This window comes from Schistocerca piceifrons, chromosome 10 (assembly GCF_021461385.2).
Source record: "Schistocerca piceifrons isolate TAMUIC-IGC-003096 chromosome 10, iqSchPice1.1, whole genome shotgun sequence".
In the NCBI taxonomy this organism is placed as follows: Eukaryota; Metazoa; Arthropoda; class Insecta; order Orthoptera; family Acrididae; genus Schistocerca; species Schistocerca piceifrons.
This window is the reverse complement of record NC_060147.1, coordinates 87,232,242-87,250,641: the sequence shown is the minus strand read 5'-3', so window position 1 is coordinate 87,250,641 and position 18,400 is coordinate 87,232,242. Positions and strand designations below refer to the sequence as shown.

Below are 18,400 nucleotides of genomic sequence, written 5' to 3'. Positions count from 1 at the left end.
CTATCTACAGGCAAGAAACAGTAAACACTGCAAGTAGTGTAACACAGATATGAACATCTAGCAGGAGATTTTGTAACCAGTTTTTGTGCGCTCTGTGAACAGTAACTGATAAATTTATGAAGGAAAAAAAGGATTTTTTCAAATATAGCGTTATTTTAGGACATGCGCACTGTATCTCAAATATTGAAACAGGGCTTATCTAACTTGACTTTATTATCTATTACATTCTTTTGGTTAATTGGAACTCATAAGTGTAATTAATTTATCTAAAAACTATGCTAATTATGATTACCACAGTTCCAGGTTTTGATACCATCCTTCCTACATAAACATGTATCTCATTACTGACTTCCTGATAAAGTAAATCAACAGTATATATATATAAACAATGTATCTACACAGCTAATGATAAAAATATGTTAGCAACTTTTGCACTCTTTTTAGTTTCAGATTAATTATCATTCTCAACTAAAAAATTGTTACTGAAACAGAATATGATATTTTGGCGACTAGATAGCATAATTCAATAGAATTATTGTTGTATTTAAAAGTTCACATTGAGAATAGTCTTTGCCCAATGTTTAATCATAATTTGCAAAAAGTCGGTGAACAACAACATATAAACACAGTTCTTATTATTGTAATCTTATAAAAGAGAGGCTCCTAGAAGCTTTTTCACCAATGTCTGCAGAATGTTGTAAAAAGTACAGATCTATGTCCAAAAAACCAGGGAAAATGTACACCATAGACAAGATAGTACAAATTACAGCTCATACAATGTGCAGAGTTTTATCTAAGTTTTGCATCTGCGAAATCATTCTGTAATGTAGTGACTGTTGTCAGTGATAGATTGGAAAGTTAATGTGTAGTTATTATTATGGACTGTGCAAAATTTCAATAATGTTTACTGGGATAATAGGAATCAACTGTAAACTGCGTTGTTACCTCCAAATTATACCTACTGTGCACATCATTTTAATTTTGATATGACTCTACTTGAAGGGCAGGGCATACGTGTATGTGTTAATGATTTACTTGCTGCATGTTAATTATTGCATGTGGACCACATTCTTTAAAATAGCCTACTTTACACAACCATTTTTCAGTCAGATTCGACAGAGGTGAAGCTACCAGGGTACACCAGTGTGAACATATTTTGTTGTGCAGAAGTGGTATGTATGATGTAAATTGGGAATTTCGTTCAGTTTTATTTAAGAAAAAATCCAATTATCACAGAAAACTTAAGTCTTATCGCTGAATAACATTTTATTTAGAACAGAAGTTGCTTGTAGAGGAAGGGGTGAAGATGTTGAAATAAAAAATGTGAATCAAAACACCTTAAGCCATCTAAATTTTCGGATTTTACTGCCAATTCCAGTGTTATACTACACATCTTCAGGCCCCCTGACTGACATCCCTGACCTGACTCACTCCAATTCAAAAACAGCAAAGTGCATAGCTACAACCCCAGAAGAAAGGATTATCTTCACTATTCTGGATTAAATCTGACTTGGGCACAGAAAGGGGTGAATTATACTGCCACAAAAATCTTTGGTCCTTTGCCAAATAGCTTTAAGAGACTGACAGATATCCAACCAACATATAAAACAAATAAAAAGCATTTCTGAACAACAACTCCTAATCAATAGATGAATTTTTTGATATAAAGTAATAACTGTAATAAATAAATAAATAAATAAATTTGTGTAAAGAAGACGTATGTTAAAGTGACATGTTCCACATTATTACAAAATGTCGTATTCATGATCTATGGAACAAGTATTAATGTATATATGTATGAAGAATCTCACCTCTTGTACAATCAATCTTGCAGACTTATACAAGAGCTCAGATTCCTCCTATATGTCAGTCAGGGGGCCTGAGGGTGGCATACGGTACCACTGAAACCGATAGCAGAAGCAAAATAAAATCTGGAAATTTAGACAGCTGAAGGTGTTTTCGTTTGACATTTTATACTGAACAGCTGAGGTCCTGCAACCATGCTGTATGGAGATGAACTTGCTGAGACTTGAAGCTGTCAGATGTTAGAAACAAAATAGTGATTCATCCTTGTTGGAAATCAGTGAAGGATGATGCCACAAACTGGGGCATAAAACTTGTAGGTGGAGACAGGAGCTCAAACACAGCTGGTTCAGATGGATGTAGGCTGCAGTACTTATGCAAAGATGAAGGGGTTTGCACCGGACAGACCAGTGTGGACGGCAGTCTCAAGCCAGTAATCAGAGTGAAGGCCACAACAATATACCTATTTTTCATATTAACCATTTTCATGTTGAAGATTTTTCACTGTATATTATTTACAAATACTCAGAGATTCAAGTGTAATACTAATAAGCCTTCACACATCGAGCAAACTAATTAATCATGCAAAGTTAGAGTTGTTTCCTCCAGGTAATATGAAATGTTAGCATTTATTACACACTGTTTCTAAACTATTCAATGGCTACAGCTCTCTCACTCTATCAGTACTGTGTATCAGGTGGCAAAAAATTAATTTCCCTCCTACAAACAAGTAGGACTCCACTATTCACTTCGCCTGGTCCTTCCGCACAAAGTACCCGGTGATCAAAATGTCAGTATAAATTTGAAGACTTAATAAACCACAGGATAATGTAGGTACAAATTGACACAAATGCCTGGAATGACATGGGGTTTTATTTAAAAAAAAAAAAAAAAAAAACCCATATTGCTAGATGCGTGGAAGATCTTGCAAGACATGCTTTACAGTGCTGTTCACAACATTATTCCTCGACTACAGCTATTGTTGAGGAATGATGGTGGACATATTGAGCATTTCCTGTAAAGAACATCATCTTTGCTTTGACTTACTTTGTTATGCTAATTATTGCTATTCTGATCAGATGAAGCGCCATCTGTCGGACATTTCTTGAACTTTTGTAGTTTTTTGGTTCTAATAAAACCCCATGTCATTCCGAGCATGTGTGTCAATTTGTAATCTCTATCTACATTATTCCGTGATTTATTCAGTTTTCAAATTTATACTGACTTTTTGATCACCCGGTATGTGCTGGCATTTTTGTTATTTCTTTACCAGCCATTGCCTCCTGCAAAGTACTGCAAGCATGAGGAAAGCCTACTATTCACTATTATTTTTACTCCTAGTATATAACTAAGATCAGTCCCAACCTTCCTTTCCTCAGAGACTGTGACCGGCAGCACGGCAACCTCCGACATACCTGACTAAGAAGTGTCGCTGCTTCCCCTCTGCTCCACCCGGAACGCCCAGAGGTATAACTGCGACACTGTAGCGCGCCACGTCTGGCGAGGCGGTCCACGCGATGCGGAGGGACCGCGGGGAGGTAGGGGTGGCCGAGACGTCTAGCGGGGGAGGCAGTGACGGGACGGACACCGCGAAGCCGGCCACGCCACCGGAGCGCACGCGAATCTCGTAGAGTGGCCCTTCCACTGCAACATGGGATTCGTGACTGCAGCACTATAAACAGTAACAATAAAAAGAGTCTAATGGTGTGTTTCCGGGTATTCAACCAACTTGTCATTTTTATTTCCTCCACAATATTTCAGCAAGGAGCCCAGTTGTCTTCTTCATATGTTGTGAGTTCTGTCAGAATGGAAACGACATACCAAGCAGCAACCATAGCAAGAAAACCTGAGGTCAAAATACTGTCCAGTAGGCGTGTGAGGCATTACACAGGCACACCAAATATCATTAACTGCTTTCTTGAGCACACTTGAGTACAGATGGCCTGGAGTTGCTTTCTGCCAAACTGTTGATAAAAGTCTCAAGAGTGCACTACATCAGTTACAATGATAGCCAACCAGAAGTGTCAAGTGCGTTCAAGTTCATTCAAAAGACAACCAAATTATATTTCTGTCATGGAAGTGTCAGGGGTGAACATGATCAGTTCAAAACATAGCCACTTTTTTACATGGAAGTGTCAGGAGTGGATAAGATCGGTTCAATAACAACCAAACTTTTCGGACCTAGGAACGTCAAGTGTGTGCAAGGTAGTTAAAAAATGCTATTTCACATAAAAGTGTCATGGGTGTACAAAGCCACTTGAGAAACCAATCAAACTTTTTTACATGGGAATTGAAGTGCCCTAGCCACATTTCACTAGTACTAATGTATCCAACAACAGCCTCCTCAGTAACCACCTTGTTTTGCTCTGTTTGTATACCGTCAAACGGGGTAATTTCGGACGGTTTTGTCGTTATTTCAATTGTAACTTTTGTATACATTGTTAGATTAAATTGATTGTTATGGAAGTGGTTGGGTATGTGTGTAACAAATAAAATATCCCAGAACCAGAAAGTGTATGTGTAGGTATATTTATCTGAGGCAGTTAAATAAAGTGACCGAAGTCACCCCATGGATTGGGGTGATTTCGGACATGTGTTTTTTAAATCTCTGTCCAAAGTTACAGTATATAGAGAGTGAATTCAGAAGGTTACTGCCTTTTTTTAAAATCTAAATGCTTTTTATTTGATTTTGGTGACATTTTACACATTTTAAGGGAGCCCATTGTTATGAATAAGTGATATGGAATGATATAATGAATTTTATATATTACAGGTAAGTTTCTGCTTTGCAAGAATTTAAATAAACAGTCTCTTTGTTCAGTTCTGCACGAGCTCATTTAATACTTTTGCTTAAGTGAACGGAAAGATCTTCTGACTGTCATTTGAAGAATAAATGCACCCGTTCTTCTCCTGGCAAGATATTATGAAATTTCTTCTCTTTTCGGCTAAATTTATCAAGGTAGCCTTTAACTAAATATCTAATATCCAATTTAGTGAAGGGAAATCCCCAATGTGCAGCCCTCAAGATATCTTGCTTCAACATTTCTGTTTCTTCTTTATTTAGCAGTGGCTGTCCTCCCATTTTTTTTCGGATGTACTTCCTGCACTTTATTTTGTAGGGTTGATTTAGGTATACCATACTAGTCACATGCTTTTCTGTACAATAGTTTACCACTCTGAATATCACGAACAGCTTTATCTAAAAGTTCCGGGTCATAATTACACCGTACTGTAGCATCTCTCCTGCTCTTATACGTTCTTGGCATTGTCCAAAATCACCCCACACAGTACACAGTTTTACAAAAACCGTTGTTATTTTATAACCTTGCACCAGAAACTTGACAAACTTGTACAGAAATTGTCTCAATGCTGTTAGCTACTGAGCGCGTTGACAATTACGCTTACAATAACTTCCCACTCGGCGCAACAATAGAAAGTTTCCACTTTACGATAATGCATGGATTTTTAACACTGAGACTGTTCGTCAATTATTCACCTAGGGAAACAACTGACGCAAAATAAAAGTTGTGGAAAGCGATAAATGCAATCTTGCACTTAAAATAACTGGTGCACGGATGTTAAAATAAGTAACTCTTTGATTCTATGCAGTAGCAAAGAGCAAATAAGCCACACTGTCTGAATTCGCCCCGGTGTCCAAAATCACCCCGTTTGACACTATCTTGTACTTTCCAAGCTACTGTTATTATAAGATGAGATGGCACTTGTTAGTTTGTAGATTTACAAATTGGGTTATTATGTTGATTAGTAGAAATGCAGCTATTTTTTTGAGCCGGTGCTCTTTATGTTACACTAGCTGCTGTTTCTATGAACTACTTCCTTCTATGCATTTGTAAAGCTTTACTGGTTTCTGAGAATGCACGCACATGGGTTCATACATTGTGCCAGCTGGACAGGTAATGTAGGAACATAGGTAGGTACCGTGTGTGTGTGGTGTGTGTGTGTGCGCGCGCTCAAATCAGAACATAAAAAGTTCTTTCTAAATGCTAACAGAGATGCACAATCTATGTGAAAATAATTTATGTTTCTAGTTTTGTGGTTTTCATCCATTTTTCCAAAAAAATTGGATGAAAACCAGTGTGGGTTTAGGCCTCTTAGAGGTTGTCAGGACCAGATCTTTAGCCTACAGCAAATAATGGAGAAGTGTTATGAGTGGAACAGGGAATTGTATCTATGTTTTATAGATTTAGAAAAGGCATATGACCGGGTTCCTAGGAGGAAGTTATTGTCTGTTCTATGAGATTATGGAATAGGAGGCAAACTTCTGCAAGCAATTAAAAGTCTTTACATGGATAGTCAGGCAGCAGTTGGAGTTGACGGTAAATTGAGTTCATGGTTCAGAGTAGTTTCAGGGGTAAGACAAGGCTGCAACCTGTCTCCACTGTTGTTCATATTATTTATGGATCATATGTTGAAAACAATAGACTGGCTGGGTAAGATTAAGATATGTGAACACAAAATAAGCAGTCTTGCATATGTGGATGACTTAGTTGTGATGGCAGATTCGATTGAAAGTTTGCAAAGTAATATTTCAGAGCTAGTCAGAAATGTAAGGACTATGGCATGAAGATTAGCATCTCCAAAACGAAAGTAATGTCATTGGGAAAGAGATATAAACGGATTGAGTGACAAATAGGAGGAACAAAGCTAGAACAGGTGAACGGTTTCTAGTACTTAGGATGCATATTCTCACAGGATGGCAACATAGTGAAAGAACTGGAAGCGAGGTGTAGCAAAGCTAATGCAGTGAGCGCTCAGCTACGATTTACTCTCTTCTGCAAGAAGAAAGTCAGTACCAAGACTAAGTTATCTGTGCACCGTTCAATCTTTCGACCAACTTTGTCTTCAGGAAATACTTTTTGACTCAATGACTGGTTATGAGGGCAACTCACAGGGCGTTCAACTGAGTCAGCACAAGATTTAGTATTTTGCCTGAGATATCACAACAGCCAGAAGAACTGAGTTATCAAAAGTGATGTCTTCTGGTTGAGTGTGCAAACGCTGTACTAGTAAATCTAATGTACCTTTTCTTGATCCATTTTGTCATTGGTTGTACCAAAATAGCTTGTATACCATGAGCAAAACAAGACCACCAGCATATGTGTCACAGTTTCATCAAACCCCCAACTACAATAAGAGTCCACATAGGCATACATATTGAATAAACAACAATTAACAGTCACAAATATTATACAAATGTATTTAGTTATAGCTTATGATGACATCATGGAAGTACTACATTTACTGTGAGACAACGGCCTCTGTGAAACTATAGCTTCCTTCATCAGACTTTTTAATCAAAGGTGTCAACTTTAAGATAGATGGTGTCAAAAAAAAGTTAAATTTAGTACATGTTTTGTCTTCCTTGATAACTTCAAAGGCTGATAACAAGTGAACACATTTCTACAAAAGCCGTAATTCACTAATTTTCATACAGGTTAACAGTTAATTCACTGACCTATGATCACATTTGCAGAATGTTTTAGTCTTTAGTTTTTCCTTGTCAGAATATGGGCAAAAATTGTCACAACATTTTGCAACAGTTTAAAAAGAGATTATACCACGGGCAGTGTTGCCTGGCCTCTACTTCTGTTACTTCTCTGATCTGCATAGTAAGTTGCATCAGGTCAGCAAGTAACAGAACCTAGAGCTATTAGGTCAGAAACAATTGTTCGCTACACTCAATCTCCCCCCCCCCACATCTTCAGTTCCAAAGTACAGCAACCCTTATCAAAACAGCACTAGTAGCTACACTGAGTCACAAATGAAGCTTAACACTCTTCAGAACTTCACATAGGTCACTCTGGTACAGTCCGTACAGGTTTCATCAAAACAGAATATGGCTGAACAAGGAGCATCTTGCAGATTCACTCAATTGAAATAAAATAACTCAATTACCTTACTTACTTATGTGAACTGAGTAGTACCAGTCCAAACTACTGCCCATATATATACTACTGAAGTATTTCAGGTGTTACAAATTTGTCCTTCTAAAAAAAAAAAAAAAAAAAAAAAAAAAAAAAAAATCATATTTATATAACCATATACATTTCATTTTATTGATTTTTCTTCATCGGTGATCTAAAATCAAACATACTAATAAATTCAGTTTGCTTTCTACACCTAACACATTTATTTACGAAATATATACAGCACGTATATTCAATTACAGCTTTTTTGTCCGATTTCTGCCTATATCTGAAAGTATTGCCTGCTAGGAAATTTTCCACGGAAGGATGTTTTCGGCCCAACTTTCAGATTCGTTTGCAGCATCACACATTTCTTGGTGTGAAATACGACAAAACACAGCACCATTAATATTCATTTACAGGGTGTATACGTGGACAAGGAAAAAAAATTCCCAGATGTTTCCCGGATTTCCCGGTTAAAATTACACTTTCCCCCGGATGAAAATACACTTTTTCCATGTTAAGTGACAGTATACTCTTCCTCGGTACTGTAAAGTCATCAATCCTTTGAATGCTTATGGTTTTACATACCGACGTAGAATTCCCCGGCACTTTAGAAAACGAAACTAAGGGGGAAAAACACGTTTTGAAAGGCCTTTGATGTGCAGCAACATGTACGCTACATATTTTCGTATTACGAAGGTATAAATTTTAATTCCACCAAATAACGCGTGTCACTTTCCGAAGCATTGAAACTGAGATTGCGATGTGGTTTTGTAAGCGTCATAGCTCATTCACGTGATCTCGCCAGCTGATGACAGCAATAGGACATGTGATGCAGTCAGCCAATAGCAAGATCACTCTTAAGTAGCGCGAACACACAAATAAGAAAAGTTAACGGCTTAAATTAATATACATAGCATTCACATATAATATTGGTCTCGAAGATTAATAAGTTGGAAGAGAAGCTAAGCTTCCACATATAATGTTGATCTTTTTTGAGCGTGTTGCACTTTAAGATACACACACAAATGTGCCAGTAAAATTTTTAATATCAACACAAATGTCTCATTTTCTGGGCTCGAAATACTTCTAAATGGTTGTCCTCAAAGAGCTGATTTTTAAATGACAGTCAAACGCTTTGTGATTTAAGAAATTCATCGTACATTCTCGCACATAATTCATCTTGCGTAAAAGGAAATCTGCTTTGAATGTAACGCTTTTCAAACCACCAATCGCAATATTTTCCCGCAACCTGTTAGAAATAGGTTCATTTCAGCAGTTGCAAGAAAGCGCCAGATAACTGGCGTCACCGCGCTTGCGCAGTTACGATGACGCAGGAAGCTCATATGTTCGTACGTGTAAAACATTAAAAGATCTTACATTATGTGATAAAAGAAACAAGTCATCAAAGGATACTTCACGAGTGTCAGGATTTCGCGAACCATACTAAAATGCAAAATTCGGCATAAAATACACATCCGTATGTAAATTTTCTTGGAGTGCCAGTACTCATGTTTGGTTCTTTATTATAGCATAATGCTATACGGGCACTTGAAATGCAGCGAACAGTTGAAACTAGTCAATAGTGTGAAATTAAACACTTCGTTTCAAATAAATTGACTGCCTCAGTAGAAATCTCTTTAGCAAACCAGCAAAAATAACTTCATTGTTCTGTAAGGCAATTAATGCTTGACTGTAAAAGGTGGAAATAAAATCTGAAACTATTAACATATTTTAGCCTGCCATAATTATGCGAACGTATTTTAATTCATTTGATAGCTCCGGGCCACAAAAATCCGTTTTGTTACCATTTAACGTGAGAGTAATAAACGAAGAGGAAACAATAAAATCACTGAACATAAACACAAGTCATGAGGAGACGACCCACCTCTCCACCACAACTCGGACTGCTCTGTGCATCAGCCCCACATCTACGATATTTCCGAACCGGGGCAATATTAAGTAGTGGCGCCCAGCCACACTTCCGTAACCAGAAGCGGGAATAGGTACTACACATACGCTATTCAACTGCGCATGAGCAAGAGCCCGCCCGCAACTGTTCAAACGAATCTAATTTAAACAGTTGTCACGTCATGCTAATCGGAGGCAATTTGTTGTTATAAAGCATTGCATAGTGTTCCTAAAGCCTTTGACACACTTAACTGTTGGCAGACGCTTGTATGAGCACTGTTTTGTTGTTGTATATTTGTATATGACGCATTTCCTTTGCAACTTAAGTTTTATTTTCTTTCTTTCTTTCTTTCCCCCCCCCCCCCCTCCCGTTCATGTTTTGTTGCTGCAGTATCATTCTGCAGTAGCGGGATACAATAATATCCTTTGTTAGAGTATTGGTTCTTACCAGACAAAAACACAAAAATTTAACTGAAAACTAAAACAATGAAAAATTCCCGGAATTCTAAACAATTCCCGGATTTTTCCCGGTTTTCTCCCGGATGTAAAAATTCCTGGGTCGTATACACCCTGATTTACTTTTCCTGGCTAAATGTGTGACAATGTGTCTCTGCATTTTGTGTGTGCAGCATTGCCAGTTTAACTACTGGTTTAGGTTTTCACATTATCCTGTGATGTTCTTTTGATCTGTAGTTTGCCATACACTGATCAGCCAGAATATTATGATATCTGCCCACTGTGACATTCATTACTGTCAGCTGGCATTGTGGGCACCTTTCTGGGTTAGAAAATAGATAAGTGGAGCAGAGGAAAAGGGGGAAAGGGGGAACTGTACTGATGTAAGGGCAGACTGTTACGGTCCGGTGCCTGGGATCTAGCATCACAGAAATGGCCAAGCTGTTCAAGGACTGTCATCGTGCACAGGTACAGAAAGTGGTTGAAGAACAGTGGGGCTGTGGGTAGGTGACAATGTGTCAGATGTCCAGACATTCCTCAGAGAATGTGCGGAACAGAGACTTGTCCATTCTGTAAAGCACGAATAAGGCCCACATCTACTTCTACATCTACATGGATGCTCTGCAAATCACATTCAAGTGCCTAGCAGAGGGTTCATCGAACCAACTTCACAATTCTCTATTATTCCAATCTTGTATAGCGTGCGGAAAGAATGAACACCTATATATTTCTGTATGAGCTCTGATTTCCCTTATTTTATTGTGGTGATTTTTCCTCCCTATGTAGGTCTGTGTCAACAAAATATTTTCGGATACAGAGGAGAAAGATGGTGATTGGAATTTCATGAGAAGATTCCGTCGCAACAAAGAACGCCTTTCTTTTAATGATGTCAGAGCCCAAATCCTGTATCATTTCTGCGACTCTCTCTCCCATATTTCACGATAATATAAAATGTGCTGCCTTTCTTTGAACTTTTTCGATGTATTCAGTCAGTCGTACCTGGTGTCAAAAGCCTTCTGAAAATCTATCTGTGGCAGATCTAGTGACATTTGCTGATGCCAGGCACAGGTGTTTCAGTACACACTGCTCTGCACACAGTGTCGAACATTGGGCTCCACTGCTGACGACTCCTACGCATTCCCATACTGACTCGACGACACCGTCAGTTACGCTCGTTACACCGCGTTCATGTTCGCCGCTGGATGTGTCGTCGTCCAGGTGAACTGCTACTAAAAAAACGCACCACGGCACATACATGGAGTGGTGGGGGTAGTACTGTTCCGCAAGCGAGGTTCAGCTGGCCTTCAATGGAATCTCCAGTCGTAATCAAAGGCACCGTGACAGCTGCGGACTACGGGAACGTTACTGCGAACCACCTGCATCTCTTCACACTTGACATGTTCCCCAATTGTTCTGGCACTTTCCAACACGATAATTCGATGTCACAATGCTAGAACTGCTACACCGGTATGAGAAGCTCAGAAGAGAACTCACAAATTCACCTCATTTGAAGAAATCAGAACATATAAGTGATACTATCAGATCCCAGTTCTGCCTCATTGAGACACTGGCCCATAGTCTGTGTGACCTGTTTGTAGACATTTGGTGCGACTTCCCTACCTCTGGAAGCCTGCCGAGGTCTTGTCAAATCCTCATTGTGCAGAATTTCTGCAGTATTGCACTCTAAAGATGGGACATAATGTTTTGGCTCATCAGAGCATGTAGGAGGGGCATTTGAAAAGTCCGTGCAAAAATAAAAACTACTTACGTGTTTGGGGTAAACCTTTTTTATTTTTTGACATAGTCTCCTGTTAGACTTTTACACTTTGTCCAACGCTGTTCTAATTTGTTGATCCCGTCCAAATAATAGGAATTTTCCAAGTCTGCAAAATAGCTATTAGTTCCTGCAATCACCTCCTCGTTTGAATAAAATCTTTGTCCCGCCAGCCATTTCTTCAAATTGGGGAACAAATAGTTGTCCGAGGAAGCCAAGTCTGGAGAATAGGGGGGATGGGAAATGAGTTGGAATCCTATTTCTAATAATTTTGCGACCACAACTGCTGAGGTGTGTGCTGGTGCATTGTCGTGATGGAAAAGGACTTTTTTTGCGTCCAAATGTCAGCAGTTTCCTTGCAGCTCGGTTTTTCAAACGGTCCAATAACGATGAATAATACGCACCTGTAATAGTTCTACTGTTTCCCAGATAGTCGATGAGGATTATCCTTTGTGAATCCTAAAAGTCAGTCACCATAACCTTTCCGACCAAAGGAATAGTCTTCATCTTTTTTGGTGCAGCTTCTCCCTTGGTAACCCACTGTTTAGATTGTTGTTTGGTCTCAGGAGTATAGTAATGTATCCATGTTTCATCCACAGTGACAAAACGATGCTTAAAGTCCTGCGGATTCTTCCTGAACAGCTGTAAACCATCCTTGTAACACTTCACACGATTCCGTTTTTAGTCGAACGTGATCAATCGCGGAACCCATCTTGCAGATAGCTTTCTCATGTCCAAATGTTTATGCAAAATATTATGTACCCATTCATTCAAGATGCCCACAGCACTAGCAATCTCGCACACCTTAACTCTTCTGTCATCCATCACCATATCATGGATTTTATCAATGATTTCTGGAGTCGTAGCCTCCACAGGGCGTCCAGAACGTTCAGTATCACTTGGGCCCATATTGCCACTCCGAAAATTTTGAAACCACTTATAAACTGTTCTAATCAAAGGTGCAGGGTCACCGTAATGTTTATCAAGCTTCTCTTTAGTCTCCTGAGACATTTTTCCTTTCATAAAGTAATGTTTAATCACCACACGAAATTCTTTTTCATCGATTTTTTGACAATCACTTGACTTCCTTGATTCACACGAATGCTAAACACAAAGAAATAGACCAATATGGCTGAAACTTTGTGTGCGTTCTTTCCAAAGATGCTACTAACTAAACATGACCTCAATACACGCTGGTGGTGTCATCTCTCGGACTTTGCACAGACTTTTCAAATGCCCCTCGTATGTTATGACAGTCTGTTCCTGTCCACTTGTATTTCTTTAATATTAGCTGCTTTGCCCAGGATGTTTAATATCTACCACACAAAGTGATTGGCCCCTGGCCCTGTTGTCATAGCAAATGAAAGCTACATGGGGAACTGTAATAGCTTTAAATTGGAGGGCATATTTGAATCATTGGGTGTCAACAGAACCTGGCAGATGAATATGTCTTCACCTGAAGCATTCATAAAAATCAAGTTCACTGTATTTTTGGAGAATTTATCTTCCATTGTTTTAGCTCAGTTTTCACTGTTTCAAGTATGGCTGTGTCTGAGCATGATTCAACTGGTCGAACTGTTTACATCACAGTTTGAGAAATCTCAAGTTCTGTTCAGTCTTTTGATCAGCCTGCAATCTACTGACTTTTGTCGGTACTATATCCGTGACTTACCTTGGTGTGTATAGCACTTTGGATTTTAATAATAAAAGTAATTGTGAAACATAAGTGAAATATCGTCTAGGGTATGTGTCATACATAGCAGTGGCACCTGTTCAATAAATAAGAGTTTGCGGACATGTTTCTGGCAGAAGAAGAAGGAGGATGAGGAGGGATAAGTTGGTAATGAGATACAGAAGAGGGGAGCAGATGGAGATCAGATGGATGGAACAATTTAAATAGTCCACAGTGGCTGCTGTTTGCTGACTCCTGCAGACCCCTAGCACCTGGCTCCCCTTCATGATGACATTTACAAAACGTGAATCGTGCATGGCTCTCACACCGGTCAAACTACTAGTCAGTTCCTGTCCGCAGGTACAGCTGTAAGCTTACCTAAACCCGTGAGCACCGCACGTGTCGCGTTGGCGTCGTAAGTGAAGGGGCCGACCTCCGAACTGCCACGCGGCCTGTACCACAGCTGTACTCCGTCGTCGACAGAAGTATTCGGCTTCTTCCATGCGACCTAAGTGGGATAAACACCAGTTCCCGAAATACAATGAATTGAAAACACTGCAGATTTGAAACATTTTTCAACTGCTAGCACTGACAAGAAAGGTAGTCACAGCATCTGGGAAATAGAGAGTAAAGGTATAAATTCCCTCAGTACTTGTTGCAAAAGGAAAATCCAAAATTCTAACTTTTTGCTAAAGAATAGACAAGGATATTCAAAAATATTAACCTGATGCATTTAAATTTTATTTCATGAAATAAAAACTGGAAGTAAATAATCTATATACAGAAGGAACCAGAAAGTTTTAAAGTTCTCGAACACTAAGTTATAAATATATGGCTCTTAGCTTGCCACTGAATCATATTTTGTGTATACCACAGTATTTCCTCAAAGCAACTGCTCAATAACATCAGGCAGTGGCTGTTTGTTACTGCTGGCATGTAGGAATAACCAGTGTCCATACTGCAACACTCTGTACGGAGTCCTCATTTGAAAGTCACACATGTGCAATGGAGTTGCTTGCTCACAAATAATAATGTGTTCAGAGTTTTCTGAGCATACCAGATCTGATCAAAAAGTAATGGGATTTTTTTTTTAATTTCACAGGCTTTACACATCCAATTTTTAAATTTTTTATTATCTTGTTGATACACGTGCCCATGATGTATGTTTGCAATTTCAGTTCTTTTAAATGTTTAGTTTATTATTGACAGGAAAACAGTCGTATGTGTTTTCGAGAGCTCTGCCAATTCCTACTTTCAAAAAAAATTTTGTTTGAAAAATGGAATAAAGTGCAGCACATTTAAAATGTTGAATATGGCTTTTAACAAATCTTCTACAACTAAGGCAAGAGTTTACAAGGGTATACATTTTTCAAAGAAGGCTGAGAAGGAGTTGAAGTCGACAACCGCCCTGGACGCGCTACCGCATCAATTACTGATGATGTGGAAGAAGTAAAGAAAATATTTCTGGAAAAATTGCCAATCACCATCAGTGAAGTTGCTGATGATATCAGCATATCCTACAGATCATGCCAAGCAATTTGTTGAGACGTTTTGGGTATGAAACGTGCAGCAGCAAAGTTTGTTGTGAAATCGTTGACTTTCAAATGACGCCGCATAGACATTGCTGAATGAAGTCGACAATGATCTTGAACTTCTCAAGAAAGTTAAAACAGATGACAAAACATGGCTATATGTTTGTGAAGTTGAAAACAAGGGTCATTCGTCCCTATGGAATCTGCTTGAAGAGCCAAGAAGGAGAAAAGTTCGACAAAATCGATCACGTGTGAAGGTTCTTCTCACTACAGTCCTCAATTACAATGGGATATGGCACCATGAGTTCCTGTCTTATGGTCGTACGGTCCATAAGGAATACTATCTAGAAGTTACACATCATTTTTATGAAGCAATCTGAAGGAAAGACCAGAACTGTGGTGAAATCACTCATGGACACTGCATCACAACAATGCTTCCAATCTCACCTCAATACTTGCTCCTGATTTTTTGACAAAAAACAAGCCATTACGGTACCTCAGCAACTGTATTCACCAGACATGGCCCTCTGTGACTTCTTTGTGTTCCCTATGCTGAACAGAACCATGAAATGCCACCATTTTGCCACCATTGATGAGATAAAAAAAAAAAAATTTATGAAGATGCTAAACGCCGTACTGAAAAGTGAGTTTCAGAGGTGCTTCCAAGACGGGAAAAAGTGCTAGCACAACTGTATTATATCTGAGGGCAATTACCAGGGGACAAAGTTGATGTTGATGAGTAAATAAAAATTCTTTAAGAAACACAGAAATTCCCATTTCTCTTTAATCACACCTCATATGCCAGGTGTCATCGTCATCGTCTTCGTCATCTCATTTGCCGCAACTGTTCACACTACCCTATCCTGTGCTACTATCTTCAATTCTGCATAATTACTGCAACTTACATCTATCCAAACTTGCTTACTGTATTCGAGCATTGGTCTCGCTCTACAATTTTTACTCCCCACCAATACTTCCCTCCACTGGCACATTGATGATTTCCTCATGTCTCAGGATGTGTCCTATCAAGCAATCCCTTCTTGTGCCACCAATAAGTCCTATTTTCCACCATTTTGATTCGGTACCTCATTATTAGTTGTTCAATCTGTGTATCTAATCTACAGCACTATTCTGTAGTACCACATTTCAAAAGCTTCTATTCTCTTCTTGTCTGATTGCTCATTATTCGTGTTTTATTTCTGTACAAGGCTACACTCCAGACAAATACCTTTAGAAAAGAGTTCCTAATCGTTAAATTTATATTCAATGTCAAAAAATTTCTTTTCTTCAGAAACATATTTCCTGCAATTCCCAGTCTGCATTTTATGTCCTCCTTTCTTCAGCCACTGCCATTTATTTTGCTGCCCATGTAACAAAACTAATTTTCTACTTTTAGTGTCTAATTTCCTATTCTAATTCCCTCGGCATCACCTGAATTAATTTGTCAGCATTCCATTATCAGTTTTATTTTAGATGATGTTCATTATCTATCTTTTACTATTGCTAATATTAATCTTTTAACTTCTTTTGAACACACTATCCATTTTGTTCAATTACTCTTTGGAGTCATGTGCCGTCTCTGACAGAATTACAATGTCATCGGCAAACTTCAAAGTTTTTATGTCACTCAGTAAATGCCTGAAGATGGCCTTGTAAGCCGAAAACCGGTTAGCAATAAAAATAATATTGTAGAACAAAAGCAAACTGGTGCTTTTCATTTATTATCACTCCCTGAACTTTACTCCCCTTTCCAAATTTATCCTCAGTTGGCCTTCATGTTGCTCAATAAGCAAACTGAATAACATCAGGGATAGCCTACAACCTTGTCTCACTCGCTTCTCAACTACTGTTTCTCCTTCATGCCCTTGACTCTTATAACTGCAGTCTGATTTCTGTACAGGCTGTAGATAACTTTCACTCACTGTATTTTACCTCAGCTACCTTCAAAAATTTCAAAGTCTGTCCCTCAGGGACCACAAACACAAGATTGGGCTAATTACTGCCCACGGAGAGGCATATGGGCAGGCATTCTTCCTGGGCTCAACATGCAACTGTAATAGCAAGAAACCTTAACTAGAAATACCCATTTCCAAGCACTTGACAGTTGGTTAAACAGTATATACATAAATGTTTATTTAGAACCTAGATCTGTTATTGTCACTAGGAGGCCTTTTGGAGGATCAGTGCTCTGACCTGCAGCACGGTGGCATTGACGCGCGTGACGACCAGGGCGACTGCCACGGGGCTCCCACCCACGCCGCCACCGGGCCCCTCGTCCCCATCCACACTGCCGCTGGGCATCTGCACCGTGACCCACGGCAGGTCTTCCGTCGGGTAGCCGCGGCTTGTCGCCGCCAGGACTCTGACGTTGTAATGTCTCCCCGGTTCCAACCCTGTATGGGAACAGTGTTTCATATAATCACACAATGCTGTTTACGATGATATGTTTTGGGCACATAACAGCAAGGTTTTTAGGTATCTGTATGAAAAATTTGTGAGATGCATGTTGATAAAATATGTGTTACAAAATAATAAAATTTCAACAACAATGAAAATTACAAAAATAGCCCAAAAACACGTGCGCGAGCATGTGTGCGTGCACACACAAAAGTAATATATTTTTTTAAGCCGAGAAGTTACAATGACAGCACATGGCTGCAGCCAACTTATCGCTGGAATAAAAAGAATGAGCCACCCACTCTGCAACACACTAAAAATCAGAGACACCACATGAAAGTTCGGAAGGTTTACCAAACTTGCCTCGTCACCAGTTAAAATGGGGTATACTTCCCCACCTACACTCGGTTCTGCCCTCTCGTCGCAATGTAAAAGGCACTCACTTAAAATGTTGCATAAAGTGATTACGAGCCACAGGCATCGCAGACTGGGGGATCCTCTTGCTGGAGTACAAAGCAATAAATAAGGGATGGTGGTCTACTCAGGGGTGGGTAAGTGGCACAGATTTTCATTGAAAAGGCACAGGGTATTTGTCCATGCCACGTTCCTGCAGTTTCATCCCCTTCTGCAGCACTCTTCCTCATAGATCTCAAATCTAAGCTCTCGTAATTAACTGAATCTTTATATGAGATTTTCCATTAATCACTTATTAGGTTATGCCGCATTTTCACATTTTGAGGCAGAATTTGCATCTATATTCACATTTATCACAAATGCAAATTTTTCAGGTCCGTAGTAATTTCTAACTTATAATGTGCTAAAGTTGTTGTATTGTATTTCTTGCTAAGATAGGCCTCACTTGCAATTTGAGCCCAATTAGATAGTGACTGAATTAGAAAGTTTAAATTTCAAATCTATTTGTATT

General features: G+C 39.0%; 1 protein-coding gene across 1 annotated transcript in view; it reads right to left on the bottom strand.

The window, feature by feature from the left end:
- The window catches only part of LOC124718713 (protogenin A-like), a 416,220-nt gene that overhangs the window by 54,082 nt on the left and 343,738 nt on the right, over positions 1-18,400 (bottom strand). Inside the window, exons 11-13 of the mRNA XM_047244333.1 lie at positions 17,272-17,471; positions 13,925-14,054; positions 3,219-3,447 (exon numbers count right to left, since the gene is read on the bottom strand). Of these exons, the coding sequence (XP_047100289.1) occupies positions 3,219-3,447; positions 13,925-14,054; positions 17,272-17,471 (559 nt within the window). The remainder of the gene's footprint in view (positions 1-3,218; positions 3,448-13,924; positions 14,055-17,271; positions 17,472-18,400) is intronic.